General features: G+C 41.1%; 1 protein-coding gene across 2 annotated transcripts in view; it reads right to left on the bottom strand.

Moving 5' to 3' along the window:
* Positions 1 to 23,070, bottom strand: part of LOC144078905 (glypican-5-like) — a 32,933-nt gene that overhangs the window by 3,090 nt on the left and 6,773 nt on the right. For both annotated transcript variants that reach the window (XM_077607360.1, XM_077607361.1), the window contains exons 3-9: positions 16,911 to 17,461; positions 16,481 to 16,663; positions 14,806 to 14,984; positions 12,720 to 12,779; positions 12,512 to 12,634; positions 8,846 to 8,966; positions 5,351 to 5,492 (exon numbers count right to left, since the gene is read on the bottom strand). In XM_077607360.1, coding sequence (XP_077463486.1) covers positions 5,351 to 5,492; positions 8,846 to 8,966; positions 12,512 to 12,634; positions 12,720 to 12,779; positions 14,806 to 14,984; positions 16,481 to 16,663; positions 16,911 to 17,461 — 1,359 coding nt within the window. The remainder of the gene's footprint in view (positions 1 to 5,350; positions 5,493 to 8,845; positions 8,967 to 12,511; positions 12,635 to 12,719; positions 12,780 to 14,805; positions 14,985 to 16,480; positions 16,664 to 16,910; positions 17,462 to 23,070) is intronic.

Below are 23,070 nucleotides of genomic sequence, written 5' to 3'. Positions count from 1 at the left end.
AAATTGCCCGTAGGTGTTACGATCGCGCCGAGACGTCGTGGCGCGGTCGGAGGGATTTGGACCCAGTAGTGGGGGAGCAGGAGGGGACGAGACGAACTGTGCTCATGATAGTAACTTTAATGACTCAAAACGCCTTACAAAATAAGAAGGACTTGTACATCCCAAAACGAAACAAAACCGGAGCATGGAGAACAGTACCTTTGCAGTGAAGTATGCAGTATCACGCAGTACGATCCGACAATGAATACCACTTCCGTGGTGTTTAAATACACACATCTGGAAGTAATCATGAATCACTCGCAGCTGCTCGAACCTAACGGCAAGCCAGGAGGGACAAACGAGCTGCTCCTGACAGTAGGTAGGAATGTGAGCATGAATGGTTGTCCGTCTCCTCGTGCCCTGCGAATGGCTGGCCACCAATTCAGAGTCCCCTTCCTGATGCCCACAGTTAGCTGGGATAGGCTCCAGCCCCCCGCTGTTGAGGATAAGCGGTTCAGAAACTGAATGAATGAATGTTTGATTAACCAATCTATAAGACTCAAATCATCCATGTTCTTACTTTTGCAGGAGCAAGCCTTCTTGTCTTTCCAATTTAAAAAAAGTACCAATGAAATTCTGCTCTTTCCAAAAACTGCTTTTTCTTTTCTGGTCTGAAAAATTATGTCATCACTAAGGGCATGTTTACGGGACTTACCCAAACGAATACAATCTTTGTACCGACTCCAGCATTATAGTAGCCACTTGGATAAAAGAATTTGAAGTCACCTTTTTTAAAAATAATTTCTATTTGCATTCTACAAGGCTCGAATTAAATCATTTCATTGAATTATCAATTTTATAGGGGGTTATAAATGTTTTAAACCACAACTGTCCATTTTTTCTAATATTGGAGGATGAGTAGTTAGCACGTCTGCTTCACAGTTCTGAGATAAAGGATTCAATCCCCGTAGAGTTCTAACTTTCCTGTGGGGAGTTTCCATGTTTTCCTCATGCCTGCATGGCATTTTCCGGGCAGTCTGGTTTCCTCCCACACCCAAAAAATACATATGCCAGACTGATTGAACACTCTAAATTTCCCCTTGCACGAGTCTGAGCATGAATGGTTGTTCACCTCATTGTGCCCTGTGATTGCCTGGCAACCAATTCAGGGTTTCCCCTGCCTACTGCCGATTGTTGGCTGGGATAGGCTCCACCACCCAGAATAAGATGAATGCAAGAAGAAAGGAATTATTAAACATTTAACAGAAGCTTGACATCTCAGTTTGATTGTCCACTTAATGTCTTATATCAAATGAATGTGGAAACTGACAAATGAGGCCCTTTTATGTCCACTGTCTTATTTTATATGAATACATTAGCACATCTGCTACCATCCACAAAAACACACATACACTTACAAACACGGACTGAGAAGATGACCTTGAAAGGTGTCTGGATAGGATAACACATGGGTTTGTGGTTGTGTGTGTAAGTGCGTGGGTGGGTGAGTGCGTGTATTTATTTGTGAGCATGTGTATGTGCGCGCATGACACCTTGTGTGGTGTGTGCAGTTTTGTAAATGTATCCTCAGCATTTCAAGCTGAATCAGTAATGAGCATTTCATTACTTTAGCCTCAGTTCCCTTGGGAGGAAATATACACACTTGCGACGCTCACACACACACAAAAGTAGAGAAGGCGGTAGCTACAGATGATACCCCATCTTTTCTATGTAAGTCAAAGGATTTAAAAGGGCAAGATACCAAGAAAGAGGTGCAAATGAAGGCAGCAAAGAAAGAAAACTAAACTATATCGATTACAATCTACTAATACTTGGAGTTTAGACTAGATTTAGATATGGTATAGGTAAAGGTGAAGGAGTAACAACCAACTACCACACTGATGCTCTGAATATTTATATGAATATGGCATTGGTCAATAGGCTTACTGATATTATTCTGATCATGTTTTTAATTACAGAGTTTATGGATGGACCAAAAAATGTAGATATGTTTTATAGTGCTGATCAATTTGAACCAAATACTTCCTCTGGGACAGGGGTGGCCAACTCCGGTCCTCGAGAGCCGCTATCCTGTGTGTTTTCCATATCTCCCTCTTCTAGCACACCTGAATCAAATGACCAACTCGTCAGCAAGCCGTCCAGAAGATTGATACCGATCCTGATTATTTGATTCAGGTGTGTTGGTGGAGGGAGACATGGAAAACAGACCGGCTAGCGGCTCTCGAGGACCGGAGTTGGCCACCCCTGCTCTGGGAAGTTGTAATAGTCTTTAGAGGGGATTGGATCATTCTCATCTCATCTCATTTTCTAAACCGCTTTATCCTAATCAGGGTTGCGGGGGATTCTGGAGCCTATCACAGCTGACTTCGGGCCAGAGGCGGGGGACACCCCTATTGGTGGCCAGCCAATCGCAGGGCACAAGGAGACAAACAATAACCCACGCTCACACTCATACCTAGGGGCAATTTAGAGTGTCCAATCAGCCTACCATGCATGTCTTTGGAATGTGGGAGGAAACCGGAGTACCCAGAGAAAACCCACGCAGGCCCGCGGGAAAACATGCAAACTCCACACAGGTGTATTGACCTAGTTTTGAACCCAGGTCCCCCACTTTGAGGCTGAAACGCAAACCACTTAACCACCGGGCCGCCCATTGGATCGTTCTATATTTCATTATTATTTCTGATTCCATTTTAGTAGCTATAGAGAATGACACATTTAAATCAATTTAGCATGCAGCAATGGAAAATATCAGCATTGAAAATTGAAATAAATCATTTGCGTTCAGGAAAGCTTGGCCTGTGGACTTGAACTGCAGGTCATTGATCGAGGAGAGAGGGAAGATGCATTAAATCTGACAAAAAGAAACAAAATGAAAATGGAAATCCACAGGATTCTTGTGTATGTGATATGATCAAGGGCATTTAAAACACCAAGCAACGGTATAATAAAATATTTCTTGGTGCAAGAGTTTGCCTTTTCCCCTATCAAAGGCCATTTGGTATCCATGGTGACAATGACCGACCCTTCTTTCGTGATGTTAAAAACTGTTTTTTGCGATAAATAATATAATATGGAATACATCTATAGGATTAACCTGTACTTAGAAAACAGTGTTACTTTCTAGAATCAAATATTAGAAATTACTGTCGTCCAAGTTGTTATATAATAGTTTCTGATTCCACAAAGTAGAGAGGAGAGATAAAGCTGTGATTACATTTGCATTATTGATTTATAGAACATGTCTGGGGAGGCAAAAGGAGTGAGGCAAGGATCATGCTGTGTCAGTTGGGGGGATCAATCAGTTTAATCTGTGAGGTGAGAGAAATTAGAAACGACCATATGAAGAAAGAAAGCTACAGAAAGGGACTGTCCTCTCATATATATTACTGCTGCTCTTTATGTAATATCAACTGTGACACACCCATGTCGTCATGATGACAAATGGAAAGCAAACCCTGATCAGTATGAAGAGTTCATTTCACACATAACAAGGTGCGGATGTTTGAGCCCCAACTGGAGACTGGAGGGAAGCGCTCCCCTCAAGTCAAATAGAAAATGGTAATGTGATCAATGGACCCTTCTTAAAATGGAATGAATAATAATAATGGATAAATTCTCTTCCAGTATATGTAATGTGATATTATTGTTTTTTTTCCAATTAATAGATAATGGTAAGATCAGTTTAAAAGTGATTAAAAGAAGGAAATCCTCAAGAACATGATTCCAGGGGGATTTACCATTCAAGTTCAAACCAGGCTGAACCACCATAACACGCCCCCATTATTGAGAGAAATAGGAGAGCCTGACATGGGTTCCAACATTGGATCCACAGACTGATAAATATCTTACATTAGTAGACCTTGCTTTCACAAGCCTCCTTGTCCATTGCTTGCCAGGCCGCCATTCCTGAAGCTCTTCCTACACTATCGGCTTGTCCTTCACAATAGTGAATCAACTTTTTACATTTTACCCCCTCCTTTGCCTCATCCTCCCCTATACCAGGCATTTTCATGATGTTCTCTCTCCCTACACCCATGCAACTTCTCTTAGGTCCTGGGCAGTTTTACCCTCAACATCCTTCTGTTGACAAAGTCCTTACCTCTCCTCTGGACATACTCAAAAACTCAAAATCTGGTCTTTTTGACCTTGTTTTTACAACTCATAACATTCACTGTCTGTATTATCTTGTCACTGCTTTTTATGGAAAACCTCAGCATCTTTGTCTCTGGTACCTCTAGCTCCAGTCTTTCATCAGAGCTACTGTCTCTAGGCCATACATCATGGCTATTCTCACCACCATCCTGTAGACCTCTCCCTTCATCGTCGCTGACAGTCTACTATACACATAAGACACCTGATACTGGTTTGTCAAACTGTATGCTTCATCATACAAATCTGTCTGTGGCATGCTTGCAGGAAAGCATTCTTCAACATTCCTCTCCCATAGCTCATTTTCTTCTGCAAAATGCCCTGAATAGTTGAACGATGCACAATAACACCCGCCATCTGAAGCAACCTCAGTTCTTAGGTCTTGGACCTGGTCTAAGAGTTTGACTGCTCTCACCTTTCTTCACCTCTGTTTATTTGAGATTTTTCTTGGCCTGCAACTCCTGGCCATAGCTGCAACTGTGCCTGTAGTCCCTCATCTCCTCCCAATATTCCTCAAAGTGACAATTGATAGCTGATATCTCTGAGCTAGCTCAGTGTATCCTTCCCATAAACCATGATGTTGAACAATGTTTCTTTTATCTTCATTGGAGTTGTTTTGAGGTTCCCATGATGCCACTCTTCAGAGGAGATGCAAAGAGGAGAAACACTTGCAAATAGCCACCATAAATACCCTTTCTGGTTATAGGCTTTACCTGTGGATGTAAGTCGTGGGTCAGTGACTTTACCAAGCAATATTTGTCTTTCAAAAATGAGTGATACGTTTTCAACCAAGAAATAACCCTTTTTCTATGGCCTTCTCTGGCTGGAAATAGCATAACTGGTCAATAGGCAACTTTGGTGAACAAAACACATCTTTAGTCCACACATCCACATTAATTAATACATTAAATAAACCCATCTGTTTTTCCTCAATGTCTTACACTATGTAGTATAATTATGTAAATTAAGCTTTTCAATGGTTGTTAAATAACAGTAGAGATATTAAAATGTTGTTTAATTCAGGTGTGTCGGCAGTAAATTATTAATGATACTAGTATATTCACAGAACCAATAGATGATATGTACTTGACCAAAATGAAGTATCGTTCTATCAAGGCATGAATGAGCATTTAAGGGTTTCTTTGAAATTTCTTTAATGATGGTTCTATCTAAACAATCATTTATTGGTGAGACTTACCGTTCACCTCCCCAGAAGCATCACAACCGTCTTCGTCATCACATTCATTCCCACTGCCCATGTTCGTCTCTGCACTTCCTCCCTCGTCTTCAACACTCTTTCCTGTGGCTTTGCTCATCCAGCCAAGTTCCACTAAAAGTTCCTAAACACAAACATTTCATTTCACAGGTGTTTTCATTTGATTCATTTACTGACTGAACTACAAGAAACACTAAGTATAAGAAGAACAATAGTGGTAGTGAAATTTTAAATTTCATTAGTATAACAGAGGTATACTTCTACTAAAGAACTTAATTAATTCCAGAAGTGATTTAGTTACAGGGACATATTTTACATTGTTTTGTTCCACGGTCTTTAATACTACCCTCTAAACCCGTTTAAAATTATATTCATTTATTCATTCATTTTCTCAACCGCGTTAGCCTCATTAGGGTCATGGGGGGTGCTGGAGCCTTTCCCAGCTGACTCCGGGCCAGGGCAGGCCACAAGGATACGGACAACCATACACATTCACCCTATACCGAAGGGCAATTTAGAGTGTCCAATCAGCCTACCATGCATGTTTTTGGAACGTGGGAGGAAACCGGAGAACCCGGAGATAACCCACGCAGTCCTGGGGAGAACATGCAAACTCCACACAGGTGGACCCCAGAGCTGTGAGGCCGCTGGGTCACCCTAAAAGTTATATAAGTATACCAATTTTATATGAAATATATTTATGTATGCAAAAAGAAAAATGAATAAGAAATACAAAGGCATTTTCCAATGGGAAAACCAGTCTCGACCTTTCTGATTCAGACACTTGTGTGAAGAAACAAATACATCCCCCACAAGTGACCTTTGCACTCAAAACAAATTCATGCGCAGATAGACTCCATAAGACTTTTCTCTCTGGCCATTTTAATCTAATATCTTATTGTTTTAACTAATAGATGGATGCAAAGAACCAAGACCCCATCCGCCCTTTTCTGTGTAAGCACAGCTATTAAATTATGTTTGCCCTGATTGGCTGAGCATTATCCTCACAAGATTCACGGGAGCTAGCTACAGGCACCAGGCGGGGGACAACACCCTGAATTGGTGGCCAGCCAATAAAAGGGCATAAGGAGACAGACAACCACTCACACTCACACTCATACCTAGAAAGTTTGACCAGCCTACTCTGATTGTTTTTTGGGATGTGGGAGGAAACCGGAGTACCTGGAAAACACTCATGCAAACCCGGTGAGAACATGCAAACTACACACAGTGAGAACCAGCCTGTGATCAAACCCTCAACCTCAGAACTGTGAGGCTGATGCACTAACCACTCGCCCGCCGGGCCCCCTGGCTGAGCATGTACATAGAAATTTTAATTGCTTGAATAATGAATGACTAAGCTAATGTAATCCTATTAGACAGGAAAACTTGCATTAAAAAACCCACTGCTTCAAAGGTCTAATTTACACCTAAAGAGAGAATGGGGCCAGTGGAGGATGAGGAAGGCGAGGCAAAGAATGTGGCAACGACAAACCTGTTAAGTAAGGCTAATAAGAAAAATAATATTCCACAAATGCATCTTTGTTTAGTTTCTCCACTCACCCTTGCAATGTGGGAGTGTGGAAAGCAGAAATGACAGTCATGAATAATAATGAATTAAAGATGTGAATTAATGGCTGTCATTTAATTGGAGAATACTTGGGTGGCATCTAGATTCAAAGGTGACCTTAAAGTTGGTCACACTTACGAGCACTGTGCACTGTCTATATAACCAATGTTTTAAAAAACAGTTTAAAGAGAGTAAATAATAAAAAAAGCAAATTACAGTATTTTTGCTATTATATGGCATTGGATGTATGCCACAATTCCTGGTATGTAATGTGAAATACCATGAATGTAATATGAAATGCCAAGCACAAAAGTATTTTCAGACCAGAAATATGTGTTCCGTCTACACGAAAATGTGTTTTGGGTATGAATACACAATTATATTTTTTATAAAACGTTATTTTCCACACTCGTTTTTCCCGTCTCGTTTGCTCACAATAAGGCATTTCACTGCAGGCGCAATTGATTACTCTCTCGTTTGCGATTTATGTGGGTATTAAAAATGTTGCACAATTCTCCACCTATCATGAAGCAGGAGGGTCGTGCAACATTCGTTCATTCATTTTCTGAACCACTTTATCTTCACTAGGGTCTCAAGGGGTGCTGTAGCCTATCCCTGATGACTTCGGGCCAGAGGCGGGGGACACCTTGAATCGGTGGCCAGCCGATCGCAGGGCACGAGGAGACAGACAACCATTCACACCTAAGGGCTATTTAGTGTGTCCAACCCTTCATGTTTTTGGGATGTGGGAGGAAACCAGAGTACCCAGAGAAAACCCACACAGGCCCGGGGAGAACATGCAAACTCCACACAGGTGGATCGACCTAGATTCTAACCCAGGACCCCAGAGCCGTGAGAATGACGCGCTAAACACTCATCCGCCGGGCTGCCGTCGTGCAACATATTCATAATTTTTCATTAATCAATTAGTATTATTTCCAATAATGCCTATTGGACAGGCTGGCGTAAGATATGGGTGATTTGAGTTAATAGCATGATCATTAAAAGAAATAAACTGACAAGGTATCACTATTGATCAGTTTGAAGTGTTCACCAGTGTCACTGTCAATTAAGACTCATGAACACAACCGGTATCATTGCAAATGACCTTGATGGATGATATATGAATAATCCTTCCAAATTCTGTCCGCATATTACCAACCTGTCAAAAGTGCTGAGAGTGCCACATAAATCTGTTGTAATTGTTGAATTAATGTCTCACTGAGCGTCATTCTCAACATATGCGTGGAATGGTGACATTTAAATGTATAGCATTAAGCAGCACTTCACTCAAGTGGTGATAACACTTGATTGAAAGCCAAGTGAAAGTGAAGACACTAAGACACATTACGCACTAGTGCACTGACACACATTTGTCCTTCCAAAGTTGTGAGGACTTTGTTGACATCAAGCATTTCTGGAATTGCACTAATGAAAACTAAAGGTCCATTTATGATTCCTTCCTAAATAAAATCAAGTAGACTATAACGTAATGGGGAAATTATCTATTTTTAAGTGCTGTTACAGAGATAAAAGAAAGTTAATGGAATGTGCTGGAAGTGAAATGCTGCACTCACCAGTGAGATTGAAGTATCGTTTCTTCACTTACAGTAATACAGCAGAGGTGGTCAATGAAAATGCTACACAGTTTTCAAGAATTAAACAATATTGGAAGATTTTATCCATTTCCAAAAAACATAATCTGTTGCAATTCATTATGATTTTGTGCATCACTCAAATAACATGCATGCAGAAGCATGGATTTTCAAATTTTTCGTGTGGATGTTGGCATGAATGGATTGGCTATTATTATTTATGCCATATGATTGAGTGAATCTGACTTTGGATGGAAGTATGATTATTTCTCTCACATATCCTGTGTTACATGGCAGGGATTGTGTGTTTACCTCTGTTAACTGTTCCAGTCTTTGTTTTGCTGCTCTTAGGAGAGGATCTGTGTTACGGACTGTAAATTCCGGGTTGTCCCTTTGGGCTTTTAAAGTACTGCCAACCACACGACTTGCATAACTGCAGAACATGAAATAGATATTGCAGTGTTATCTCATGTATCTTAGGTCATGACTTAAGAATGGGAATTAGAAAGAACAGTTTCTCAGTTAAACAAAATGCTTAGCCATCTTGTATTAATACAGTAATACCTTGTCACATCGCACAACGACTATCACGGATTCAACACATCGCGGCTTGGCTCCGCCAAATATGCATGAAAAGTTTTTAGTGTAGGAGCAATAATACAAGCATAAAATGGGGAAAAAGGCAGGTCATAATTGGAGATTATTTCACCGGCCACGAGGACTGTAGTGTGGCTTCAACTAGTGAGGAGGAAGAGGCAAATGCAAAGAAGGGGAAACTTTCGCTGCCATCGCTTACTATTTTGGAGTAAATTAATTTAACATTGGCTACATCAAAGACGAAGCAAACATTAGGAAGATGTCTTGCATCACCTTTAGTAAGACAGCAAAGAGGGTTGTTACGTTTCATTACAAGACTAAGATGCTATGTTGGACATGTGGATAGCCGACTGCCGAAAAAAGAACATAGCATTGGATACAAATATCATCAGAACAAAGAACAGTAAATGTTTATATTATTTAAGATTAAATGTTATTTCGCAGGCAGTCTCGGTTCGATTCCCACGCATTAGCTGTGTGATGGTGGGTGGTTGTTTGCTTCATTGTGACCGGCGATTGGTTGGAAACCAATTCAGGGTGTCTCCCACCTGCTGCCCGTGGTTGGCTGGTAAAGGCTCAAGCAACCCCATCCCCTGTGTGGGGCGGCCCGGTGGGTCAGTGCTTAGCGCGTTGGCCTCACAGTTCTGGGGTCGAGCATTCAAATCCAGGTCAGTCCACCTGTGTGGAGTTTGCATGTTCCTTGGGTCTGCGTGGGTTTTCTCCGGGTACTCTGGTTTCCTCCCACATTCCATAAACATTCATGGTCGGCTGATTGAACACTCAAAATTTCCCCTAGGTATCAGTGTGAGTGTGAATGGTTGTCTGTCTATCAATTCAGGGTGTCCCCCGCCTGGTGCCCAAAGTCAGCTGGAATAGGCTCCAGCACCCCCCGTGACCCTAGTGAGTTTAAGTGGTTCGGAGAATGAATGAATGACTGTTATTTTTTCACAATTATTCAGATGAATGCAGGATTAGTGAACTTTATTGAAATGGGTGAGTTAAATAATATTAAAGCGAGGTCCAAATTATCTTAAATAATTTACTGACTTTACTTTTGTCTCATGATGAGCACAAAATTAAACAAACATAAACACTACGGTCCCAAATGTCCTGAATGCCTTAAGAATAATCCAAAAACATATATCAATAATGTTTTGTTAAACACATTTTTTAACAGAGTGAATTTTAGTGTTGGGATCATTTTTACATACGGATCTATTACATACAGCAAGTGCAAATATTGAAGCAAATCAGGGGTCACTGCAATTTCAAAGTGTATGTTTGTTGCCAATGATTATTGTGTCAAAGTAGTATACGTACTTGTATATTACGTCATTGTTTTTGTAAAAAGAAGAGGGTTAAATTACATTCTTTTTGTTCTCCCTCAATCAAGGAGATGTTCCCCAAACGACCACATCACTGCATGCTTGCAGCAAGACACACCTTGTCAATAGGATGAATAGCTATTGATCTATTAATTGGAATTCTTTTTAAAGAAACCAGAAAGAGAACATTGTAAAGAAAAGTCTATATGTATAAAATCTAACCTGCTAATGATTCAATCAATTCATGCAAGGCATAATGGCCAAGTTAGGTGAGAAGATTGTCTGTAAAATAGGAAAGCGATGGAGTGCTCTAAAATGAATGCCGTTAGCTATTATTGATTAGAAATTCAGTGAAAGTGACAGTTAGGCAAGCAGCCTGCAAATTGGAGTACAGTTACCAGGGTCAACGCAATCTGCACTTTAAGGCAAAGGAACTGCAATCCATTCTCATGAGTTTTCTATGACAGATATAATGGAAGCGTATATCATTTATGCAGCAGTGTGAAAAAGTAAGACTCTAAATTGTACTCTTATCAGTTGTTGTACGACATGGGGGGTGCAAATATGAAAAAACTCAATTGCAAAGCATATTTGGCTTAAATCATGTTGCTGGAAGTTGTTGTTGTAAGAGACAATGTAGTATAATGGCTTCTTAGAGTAAATTTAACATTTCTGTTACGGCTGTCCACAAATTCATTCGAGAAGATGAGGCACACACTCATATGCTCTCTGCTGACATTTTATTTTCCCTTTCATCAAATGTTTGTTATAGCTAAAACAAATTAAACTTCATAATTTGTTGAAGATTTTCCGGGTCAACTTGTCGAGTCTAGGGTCATTGCGTCCCGAGTCATGTCTCAAACCCCCCTGGCCAAAATAAGTAGGAGTCTTTGTTTATTTCTTCAAGTACAAGTTGGGTTCTAAGTCATTAAATTTGCGATTCAAGAGTCCCTATGACTTGAGATCATTTGTCTCGTAGACAAGACAATTTCAGTAGCTAAAAGTCCAACGTCTAGAAATTACACTCATTTACAATGAAGTGACGCTTTTGTAACACGAGCATAATTCTATGCTTCATATCCTGCACCAAATATTTGAAGGGTTGTTGATATGCTTGGACTGACAGAAGCAAGCAGAAGTAGTCTACAGTAGTGTTAAAACTATTACATTGGGTATAATGATCATTTCCAAGGTAGTGTGATTAGTCTTGCAATGTAGGTACACAGCAGTGTCTGGTAAAATTTGAGGGGAGCCACAACAAAAAATATTGGAGCATGTCAATGCAAAAAGTGCTCAAGGTTTATTTTAATCAACACCATTACAAGGCTACCCTCTTGTGGAATGAATGTGCTATTGCATAAAAATGGTCTAGTCCAGACCTGGGCAATTAATTCCAGAAAGGCACGCAGTGTGTGCAGGTTTTTGTTGCAAACCATAAGAGGAAACCTTTCCACCAATCTGGTATCTTAGAAGTCCAATCAGTGGATTGTAGTCAGGTTCTTCTTGTTTCAGCAGAAATCAAATTAGTTAAACTGTCTGTGCTGGATGGTCAGATCACTACGTTACAGTTGCACTACAGTGCAAAAACCTCATGTCTATATCTTGTGCTCATACTTACTAATCATTCTATGAGATAGTGGGCTCTCTTAACAACTCCCAAATTGGGTCAGGGGCTCAAGAAGAAGAATCGAGGCTGAATGGAAAGATGAATTGTTAGATGAATTCACGGATTAATAGGTAGATTGATAGATAAGAGAAAAAAATGTAAGCGGCCGCAGAGATACTGACAGGTATGTTCCACAGTAGGCCCGAAGCAAGCCTAAAACACACTGACACTTACAGATTTCTCGATCTCAAAAGCTTTTTTTTTACAATGAACATTTACATGGTTCATCACCTGGTCAAAATCTACAATACATACATATACACATGTATATATGTAGCCACTGTAGCCAACCAAGTATAAACACAAACACAAAAAGCTCAATTGACACTGAGGTTTACACACATTGTTTCTTAACAGTCAAATTCATGTGTTAGTTGACCACATACTCACATCTCAACGACATCTTGACCGCTCCAGCAGGTGTGCTGTTCAACGTCCATCTTACGCTCACAAAGCATCTCAGGTAACTCAGAGAAAAATAATTGGTATCGTTGGATTGAGCTCTCAAATTCTCTGTAACATGCAGATTTGTTACCAAATCGATTAAGATGTTGCACTTAATTGAATGGTAGAATTCCACTTATGGGACGGATTTTACCTTGATAATTTTTTAAGACTGCGACTCTTGTCACCTCTGGATCCTTTGAGAGGAAATGACCTGCAGAGAACCACATGGATAACATTAGAGTATAACCGCTGGTATATGGCCGTCCTGGTGGAGCGAGTGGTTAGCGCGTCAGCCTCACAGCTCTGGGGTCCTGAAGACATGCACTGTAGGCTGATTTGACACTCTAAATTGCCCGTATGTATGAGTGTGAGAGTGCATGGTTGTCTGTCTCCTTGTGCCCTGCGATCGGCTGGCCCGGAGTCAGCTGGGATAGGATCCAGCACCCCCCGCGACCCTAATGAGGATAAAGCGGTTCAGAAAATCAGATGAGAACCTCTGGTATGACTACAATGGACCACTATTTGAATGTTGAATTTTAGTTATCTTTTAAAGGTGCTGTAAAGTCATTTTGATAATTTTCTTTTAAATGCCTGACATCTGTTTAAAAATAAGGGCTGAAAGCATGGGCACAATCGGAGAAATTGTTTTTCTGAATTTATGAGTTATAGGCAGAAACTCTTTATATGAATTTAAGTTTTTGTTTTAGGATGATTGATGCCCTAGCCAAGGGTTGTCACCTCATTCTGGCCCATCCCTGCCAATGTATGCTAAGTCTTTCGGTTTTCCATTTTAGCAAGAATCAATACCAAAATGCAGTGGCAGTCCGTGCATTTCCTAGTGACGCCTTCAGCAAAAACTATTTTATGGCTATAAAACCTCTGCTGCAGCTACAGCTGCGACACATAAAAAAAAATCAATAAATCAATGCACAAAAATGGGGTAAAATCCACTTCCTAGCAGCATTTCATGATTAAATACAAATACTGGAGCTTTTCAGACATTACAACCGGGCCACGGGGGTGATTTTCCCGGGAAAAGTCAGCGATGAACGTCAATGCAGTACCGGCAAATATTGCCCGAAAATGGGGTAAAATCCAGCCGAAAACACCATTTATTGATTAAATACAAATACTGGAGCTTTTTAGACATCAGAACCGGGCCCGGAGAATCATTTCCCCAGGAAAAAGACAGCGATGAACGTCGAAACGTCCATATGCGAAATGGCAAAAATTGCACTAAAATGGGGTAAAATCCACTTCCTAGCAGCATTTATTGATTAAATATAAATACTGGAGCTTTTCAGACATTACAACCGGGCCGGCGGGGGGGGCTGGGGGGGGGGTGATTTCCCCGGGAAAAGACAGCGATGGACGTCAATGGCGAAATGGCAAAAATTGCACTAAAGTGAGGTAAAATCCACTTCCTAGCAGCATTTCGTGATTAAATACAAATACTGGAGCTTTTCAGACATTGTGAAGGCCTTGAGGCAGATTTCTGACCGTGGCAACAAATAATGGCTGAAATGTGATTGGTTAAATGCTTCAATATGAAAACACACATCTGGAAGCAGTGCAACCAGGGGGAAAAGCAATGAAAGGAAGCTAACAGACAATTTGGAATTATTTAATAAGTATTCATGGACAAAATATAATTAACATCAGTCTGTCATTCAGATATTTCTTAGGCCAACAGAGAAGGCCTTGAAGGCCCTGACGGCACACAACAGCCAAAATGCCTTTAATATGCACATTTCCAAGATTCCACAATATACTAAACAATATGGAGACGTTATTTAAAATACCAAAAAGATACGAGATAAAAAAAAAAGACTTCATAAAGAAACACACAAACGGAGACCTTTTTATGGGAATTCATTCCTTGTTAGGGCGGCCTGGTGGCTTGAGTGGTTAGTACGTTGGCATCACAGCTCTGGGGCCCTGGGTTCAAATCCAGGTCAGTCCACCTGTGTGGAGTTTCCTATGTTCTCCCCAGGCCTGGTTGGGTTTTATCCGGATACTCCGGTCCACACAGGAGGACAGACCTGTATTTGAACCCAGGACACCAGAATTGTGAGGCAGACACGCTAACCCCTCATCCGCCGGGCCGCTCCCAACTCCAACAATTTATGAATTTTTACTTTTTTTTGCAGTTTGCAGCACCTTTAACTCCTATGTCAATGCTATACAGATACTAATAACACTATTACCAACATACACATGCGCTTTTTGCATCTTACCTCTGCGACTGTAGCTGAAGACTTGGAAAAAAATCAGAGTCTGCTGGGAGAGAAGTCCTGGACATTGTCTTTGAGCTTTTGTGAGTCATCTGGGCTGTAGGTGTTGAAGCATGTGAGCTACTAGGATGTCCACTTATCATCATGGGGCCAACTAACTGTAAACCACACACCTTCTCTACCTGAGAGGACCAACAAGAGTGGAAAATGGTTAATGATACAATGGATAGTTTTACAGTTTAGAGGGACATGAAGAGAACTATTTCATAAGTCGCCTCAATGAACTACATTGATAAATGAACTAGTATGTATTTCATACCAGTAAGATCAACAGAACTTTAACAGCCTAACCCAGGGGTGGGCAAACTATTCCACAAAGGGCCACAATGGGTGCGGGTTTTCATTCCAACCCAGAAAGAGGACACCTTTTCATCAAAACATCCATGTGTAATCAGTGGATTGCAGTCAGGTGCTTCTTGATTTCTCCAAAAATCTCATTGGTCAAAGTGTCTGTGCTGGATCGGTTGGAACATAAACCTGCACCCACTCGAGGACCGGTTTGCCCATCCTTGGCCTAGCCCCTAGGGTGGGAACACGAGTCGTGAAGGGCCGCTGTGGGTGCAGGATTTTGTTCCAAACGATTTAAGACACACAGTTTAACCAATACGGTTTCTGCGGAAACAAGAAGCACCTCACTGATTGCATTTGCAGGACACCAGATTGGTGAAAAGGTGTCCTCTTGATTGGTTCAAATGAAAACCTGCACCTCACATAGGCCGTGATGGGTACTGGAGCTGATCCCAGCCAACTATGGGCGGCAGGCGGATGGACACCCTGAATTGGTGGCCAGACAATCGCAGGGAATGAGGAGATGGACAACTATTCACAATCGCATTCATACCTAGGGGCAATTTAGAGTGTTCAATCAGCCTACCAAGAATGTTTTTGGATGTGGGAGGAAATAAGAGTACCTGGATAAACCCCACGCCTATATTACAATGGTGCTGTTAATTTTAGACTAAGATCATGTGAATTGTTCGACAGATTGGTTGTTAGTACAATCTTCATGTGTAATGAATGGAAGACCTAATGAAACACTTAATTAAGTGGTATTCTCTGTTTAGCACGATTACATGTCGGTGTGTTTGTTTATTTCCCAGGAATCTACTCCACGGAGTCCACAGTGTTCTCTCAAATGTTGGCCGGCTTCTCTATTGCTTCCTACAACGGTGTGTGCGGGCTGTTTGTGTGCCGTCTGTTTGTCCAGAGATTAGGCACAGAAACGTTCTCATCACTCAGAAGCAAAGAGCATTCTGGGTTTCGGTTGTCCTGCCAACCAGTCTTTGTTTAACGCTGGATTTGAATTCACATGCACATTCACACAAAGACTGAAGGAAAGCCGAGATTCCCAAAAGAGTGAATCTGTTTTTAGAACATCTAGGTGTGAGGCTTTTGTAAAGAGGTCAGAATGACAAGTTGAAAGAGCTTTTGTGACTCTAGATCCGAAATTCTAATGCTTAGATAATACGTGTATGGAGGTGAACAGAAATACTATTATTTCCATTTACAATGAAGCCCTGTTGGAGGGATGATTGTGTAGATAGTTGTTTTATTTTGTGAAAAATCTTAAAGTTTGAGCAGCAGTCTGTGTGAATGCTTGTTGTCTCTCTCCCCTTACAATGGCAGTGATGCGTGGACCGTGCAGCTGGGCATGCAGGATGGCATCATTCACATGATTACGGACCGCCAACAGGGCAAGCTCCACGCTGTTCTGGTTGCTGCTGGTTGTAAACATAACAGCTAAACGTTGGAGCAATAGGACTAAACTTCTCCAGGGTACAGCAAGCTCTGATATCCCCACCTAAGAGAAAGACCGACATTACCAAGTGGAAATTAATTATTATCATCATTCACAATTAAAAGAAAAACAAACAAGTGCAGGCTCACGCCAACACTTCCACCTTGGTAAGAACTACTAGCATAACAAGATTTACTAGTAAATATGTATATGATTTGTCTGATGACATCATGACCTATCCACATTCATCAGCTACTTAATTACAATAGCTCTAATAAAATTAGCGTGAGACAAAAAAGGGGACACTTACCAGACATCCTCTCATAACATTGACACAGAGTCCAGTACAAGGCCTGATCAATGTTAGACCCCTACAATGGGAACAATACTGCATCCTGACTAAACCCCGTCCACACTCTCTGGATAATGTTGCCTTTTCCGTTGCATCTACAACATCCCCGGCCAATCTCAGCAATCGACTCAACGTCCGTCCTACTCCAAGTGCACGAGAAAGACTGGAGACCAGGAGTTGGGGATGTGGTCCGAATGGATTTATATCCTGCCGTGTCATCTGCAGGCAAGTTTCATAACTTGGCGAGGTGGAAGAGGAAAAAGACTGGGATGACGTTTGGCCAACTCCAGGGTTAAGAAGTCGACAATAGACCAGTGGGAAGAGTTCATTAAAGAAATTCCCAACTGCGTAATCCAATGAGGAATTAGGGTCCCCCACAAGATGACGATTAATGTCACTGAAAAGCTGAAGTACATGGGGGCGACAGTCTGATGCAAGGCTGGAGTACGCACTATCAAACAGGGTGCTGGTCAAATTAGAAGTAAAGGACACGAGTGACTCAAAGGTATCTGGAAAACAGAGGACAGGAAAACATTATTACAGCACTTTAGGAAACATATTTGTTCAATCATCGACAGACTTACCATTATTTAAATTTAATATACAGTACATGTTTGCTCATTATTCTGGCTTTTGTTCAAATTCTCATTTGCATAGATCTATAGTATGCATGTGTACATTAGCCAGCATCTGTTGGAATTATCACTGACTTCCCCCCAAAAAAGTAAGATGTGAAAAGACTAAAAATAGTCATTCCTAACTAATCCTGCATGAAGTACTTCAGAGATAACACCTAACACAATGTATTGTGCATGAATAGGAATTTTCATAGTGATAAAATGCATACTAAAGGTTCTGCACTTTTTAACACAAGGGGAGTATTTCGTACTCCTCTTTAGATTAGATTAGAACTATATTTCAGCCCGTATTTGGGAAATTTCTTGGTTGCAGTAGCAAGACAGACACAAGACACACAAGACATTGTACACTAAGGTAAGAAACTGGAGCCACACACAGGAAGTCCACAAGGTGGGGACCTTCTGCAGACTGACTCAGCATTCAAAAACTGTTCCAGTACTACAGGGAGTGAAGAATTACAATGCAAGATGTATTTTTTTAGAATTAATTTTATCATTGAAAAACAACCATGTTCTTAATGAACCCAAAAGACTCATTAATATCAAAGCTGATTATTTCTGGGAGTTGGAGTGTGGATTTTATACTTTTAGCTATTTTAAGAGGATATACGTGGGTGCACGTGACTATTACTGTACATCAGTGGTCTCCAAACTATTCCACAAAGGGCCGCAGTGGGTACGGGTTTTCATTCCAACCCAGAAAGAGGACACATATTTACCAATCTGGTGTCCTACAAGTGCAATCAGTGGATTGCAGTCGGGTACTTCTTGCTTTCTGCTGAAATCTCATTGGTCAAACTGTCTGTGCTGGATCGGTTAGAACAAAAACCTATACCCACACCGGCCCTCGAAGACCAGTTGGGGAGCCCTGCTGTACATAGTTAATGAGCAAGTCAAAAAGAATTATATAGCCATTTGAAACATTATCTTCACCAGGGAAACCAATATAACAGCTCACCATTCACAAATATACATTTCTGACATTCCAAAACAAATCAGTGACCAAAATAGCCACCTTTCTTTGCAAGGAGACTCAAAAGCCTGCCATCCATGGATTCTGTCAGTGTTTTGATCTGTTCACGATCAACATTACATGCAGCAACAACGCAATATGGCTGTGCGAGAGAAACCCTGTGGATCAGCAGTTTCTCAAATACTCAGTCCATCTTAAACTAATAACGATAGCACGGTTAAAGTCACACTAAATGCCCTTTTCTTTTCCATTCAGCTGCTCAATTTCAATAACAGCAGATTTTCATGACCATGTCCACATGCCTCAATGCACTGAGCTGCTGACATTTTATTGGCTGATTAAAAATTTGCGTTAACAAGCAGTTGGAAAGTGGCTGATGAGTATATGGTGGAGTGTTGTGTCTATTCTGCAGGGGTTGTATGCCAACAGTGTGAATCTGTGTTTGAAACTTGGCATTCGAACATGTTGCTGTCAATCCAATGGCATTCTTATGCATACACAAACACACACGTACATACAGAGAGAGGGGGGCGAGGGGGATTAACATACATGTCTGTGTGTGCTTAAACAAATTTGCACAGCTGTGGCCACCTAGCAACCCACATAATAGCGATATGATGTGTATAAATGCAATCGACATATTTCAACAAGAGCATATTAAAACAGTTTGCATACTATTTTTTTATATTCTCATCAACAACATGACAACAAATGTGTAAATTAATTAAAAGTTAAATTACAGCCGAATGGGTCAGGATCAAACAATTTAAGTACTGAGTGAGAACATCTGGACTTTGTGATTTGCATGCCCGTGTCTTGGCAATGGGTACTCAAACACAAACAGCATCAAGTGACAAAGCTAAAACTGCTTGGTTCATGTGACCTTCTCTCCAGTCGAGGTGATTGGATGACAGCTGTGATGTGGGGGATAGGGCAATGGGGTCTATAGTGCTATATGAAATATGCAGACAGCATATTCACAAGTACACTAATGCCCACACACACCAGGGAAGTGGACACCGTGTAAAACAAAGTCTGACTAAAACCATTCTGGACATATCTTAGTTACTTAGTGCTCTATTAGTATAAGGCATCCTTTGAGAGTCAGCTAATGTGTTGAGGAATACACCAGGGTTGTCCCAAAATATTTAAATTCACTGGGGCTCATTTCTGTGTCTCCAATTAATTATTCATTCATTTTCTGAACCGCTTGTCTTCACTAGAGTTGCGGGGGTCCTGGAGCCTATCCCAGCTATTGGCACCAGCCAATTGCTTGGCACAAGGAGACAGACAACCAATTACGTTCACATTCATACCTAGGAGCAGTTCGACCAAACTGTTTTTGGAATGTGGGTGGAAACCAGAGTACTCGGAGAAAACCTACGCAGGCCCGGGGAGAAGATGCAAACTCCACACAGGTGGAACGTCTTTCGGCGAAACGTCCGAGTACCGTGGAGTGACCTGGATTCGAACCCAGGACCCCAGAACTGTGAGGATTACACGCTAACCACTCATCCGCCGGATTGCCTCATTTTAACGGTACTCGGACATTTCGTCGAAAGACGTTTGGTCCCCGGACGTTTGGTTGATCGGACGTTTGGTTGATCGGACGTTTGGTTGATCGGACGTTTGGTCGACCGGACGTTTGGTAGAACGGACGTTTGGTAGAACGAACGTTTGGTCTCCGGGTTGTTACTGTTGAAACCAGCTCTCAAAATTATAATCATGAGAGAGAGAGCGAGCGAGAGAGAGTTTAATATCTAAATATCTAATATCAAAATATCAACAGTAAACTCTCTGTCATAATTTGACAGCGAGCGAACCCTTCTACCAAATGTTTGTTCTACCAAACGTCCGTTCTACCAAACGTCCGGTCGACCAAACGTCCAGTCGACCAAACGTCCGGTCGACCAAACGTCCGATCAACCAAACGTCCGGGGACCAAACGTCTTTCAACGAAATGTCCGAGTACCCATTCAGCCTACCATGCATGTCTTTGATATGTGGGAGGAAACCGGAGTATCCAGAGAAAACCCAAACAGGCTCAGGGAGCACATGCAAACTCTACACAGGTGGACCCACCTGGATTTGTGCCCAGGACCCCACAGTTGTGAGGCCGACGCGCTAACCACTCGCTCCAACGGGCCACGCCAAATTGAAATGTTATAATATCTAATAAATAATATAATTATTTCATAAAATGAACATCAAATAGAAGTTGTTTTATATTTCAATTTAGCAAAAATAGTTTCAATGTGTGTTAGCATATATATTTATACATAGGTCAAGGAAGTCATTAAGATAAAGACTCATTGAGATAAAGACTAAGGTGCCAGACACTAGGGGCGCCATATTGACGTTGTTTTGCTGGAGCATTAAACCATAATTAAATTTTGCACCAGCACAAGAATCATTGCACCTGTTTGGAAATTTGGCAGTCCGCTCTGCACAAAGGTGGGCGTTCCTGCGTAGCAACACTGTGTCTTAAAGGCTTCATCTTGTGGCTTTACATTTTGGTGGCAGTTTAAAACAGGCATGGCTCATACGAAACTTTCAGCATTGTTTCATGTCCATGTTGAATGTTCTGTTTGTCGAGATTACACTACAAAACAAACTCATTTCACACAACAAACAGTGCATGTATGTGTACTTCGCAAATAAGGTTCTGAACTGCTGTGCTGGTCTGTGCCCCAGGTTACTAGGCAACCCAAAGAAAAGAAAACCCGTACGGCATTATCTAGAGACTGAGAAACACACGGAATGGACACATTCCCAGAGAAACACATGAGGATATGTGTTCCACTTTGTGACTGTTCCGTATAAAATATGTACATATAGAGACGGAATACTGCAAAACTCAAAATCTCAATAAGAACTATTAGAACCTTAATTTCTTGACACAAGAAAATATGTATCCATCCAACCATTTTCAACACTGTTTATCCTTGTCAAGGTTGCCAGGTACTGGGGCCTATCCCAGCTGAATTTGGACCAAAAGAAGACTACATCCTGCATTTGTCGCCAATTAGTCGCATGGCACACAAACGCAAACCCACGCACATACACACTCACACTCACATTTACACCACCAGTAAGTAGGACTCAATCCCACCATCTGCACCATAGTCCAGCAAATGAACCATCACCAACCTAAGTTATAGTAATGAGCATGTGGTAATGATAATAATTTTGGCCAATAAAAACATAAATACAATTGGGTTGGTTTTTGTCGATACAGAAAGAATAATGCAGAGTTTAACGGTTTTAATTATCATTGCTTCATGGCTTAGGGTTTTCGATGCCCAGTGTACTTATAAGACATGACAAAAATAAAAGAAAATGGGACAGCTAACATGTTCTATATCTGCTCGGGTCTTATCAATCCTAACTCTCTAATAATGTGTGGACCCTATGCGTATCTTCCACTGTCACAATCACACACACACACACACACACTTACTGGTGAATAGTCCAGAGAGACAAGTGGACAAGAAGAGTATTCTCCCCTCTATTCAAACAAGGCCGTTAGAGACGGGCTGTTGCCCATGACAACAACACTTTGGTCGGGATACGTACTGAATGTAAACATTCTTTGGCACTGGCACTTTCAGTGGACACAAACAAAACCCGATTATCACAGCCTCAGATGCAGCTTGACACAGAAAGAGAGGAGAAAGATAGTAACAAAGTTTTCCACTTCCATTCTCTGAGAGTTTGCCTACTCAGAGACATTCGGACTTCAGTTGTTTGTTTGCCTAGCCACTGTGGCGCCCCACTAAATAAACTGGTCACACACCATAAACCTGACACAAATTACCTATTTCATGATGGACACACAAAGTGGAGTGATGCAGGGTCATCTAAGCACTTGACAGAACTGTTTAGGCACTAAAATCGCAGAAGACACTTGAATTGTGCATGTCCCCTATGATCTCTTTAAACAAAAATATGTTTTGGGAAACTTAAAATCAAAATACCTGATTTATTCATTGACCAGTCGAACGAAATTAATTGGATAGAGTACTTGTTTTGTAACTTGGATTTTTTGGAAGTAGAGCAGTACTTTACATATGTAAATTCTCAATTTCTTCCACGGTCCTAAAAAAAATACCAACTATTCATTCAATTAACTTCATTCAATAAACTTCATAAAATAACAGACACAGCGAATGAATTTACGTTTTGGGGGATTTCAAAACATAGATCTTGTTTTCAATTGATATATCAACATGTTTCATAACCTGTATTTAGAGGAAATCGTAAGTAGAGGTACCACTGTAGTATGTGTTTTATTTAAGCATCATCAAATCAGATCTCATCTCTCACCGTCCACGTGGAGTGTGAATGTTTTCCCTGTGTTTCCCCATGTAATCTGAATTCCTACCACACTGCTACAACATGTATGAAATTGAAAACTCAACTGTCAGTTGGTGTCATGAAGAATGGTTGTTTCTCCATATTTGCCCACTGATTCGTTGACAAGTAAAGTAAAACCTTGACATACGAG

The sequence above is a fragment of the Stigmatopora argus genome, chromosome 8 (genome assembly GCF_051989625.1).
Source record: "Stigmatopora argus isolate UIUO_Sarg chromosome 8, RoL_Sarg_1.0, whole genome shotgun sequence".
In the NCBI taxonomy this organism is placed as follows: Eukaryota; Metazoa; Chordata; class Actinopteri; order Syngnathiformes; family Syngnathidae; genus Stigmatopora; species Stigmatopora argus.
The sequence above is the reverse complement of the archived record's forward strand: the minus strand, read 5'-3'. Positions and strand labels throughout refer to the sequence as shown.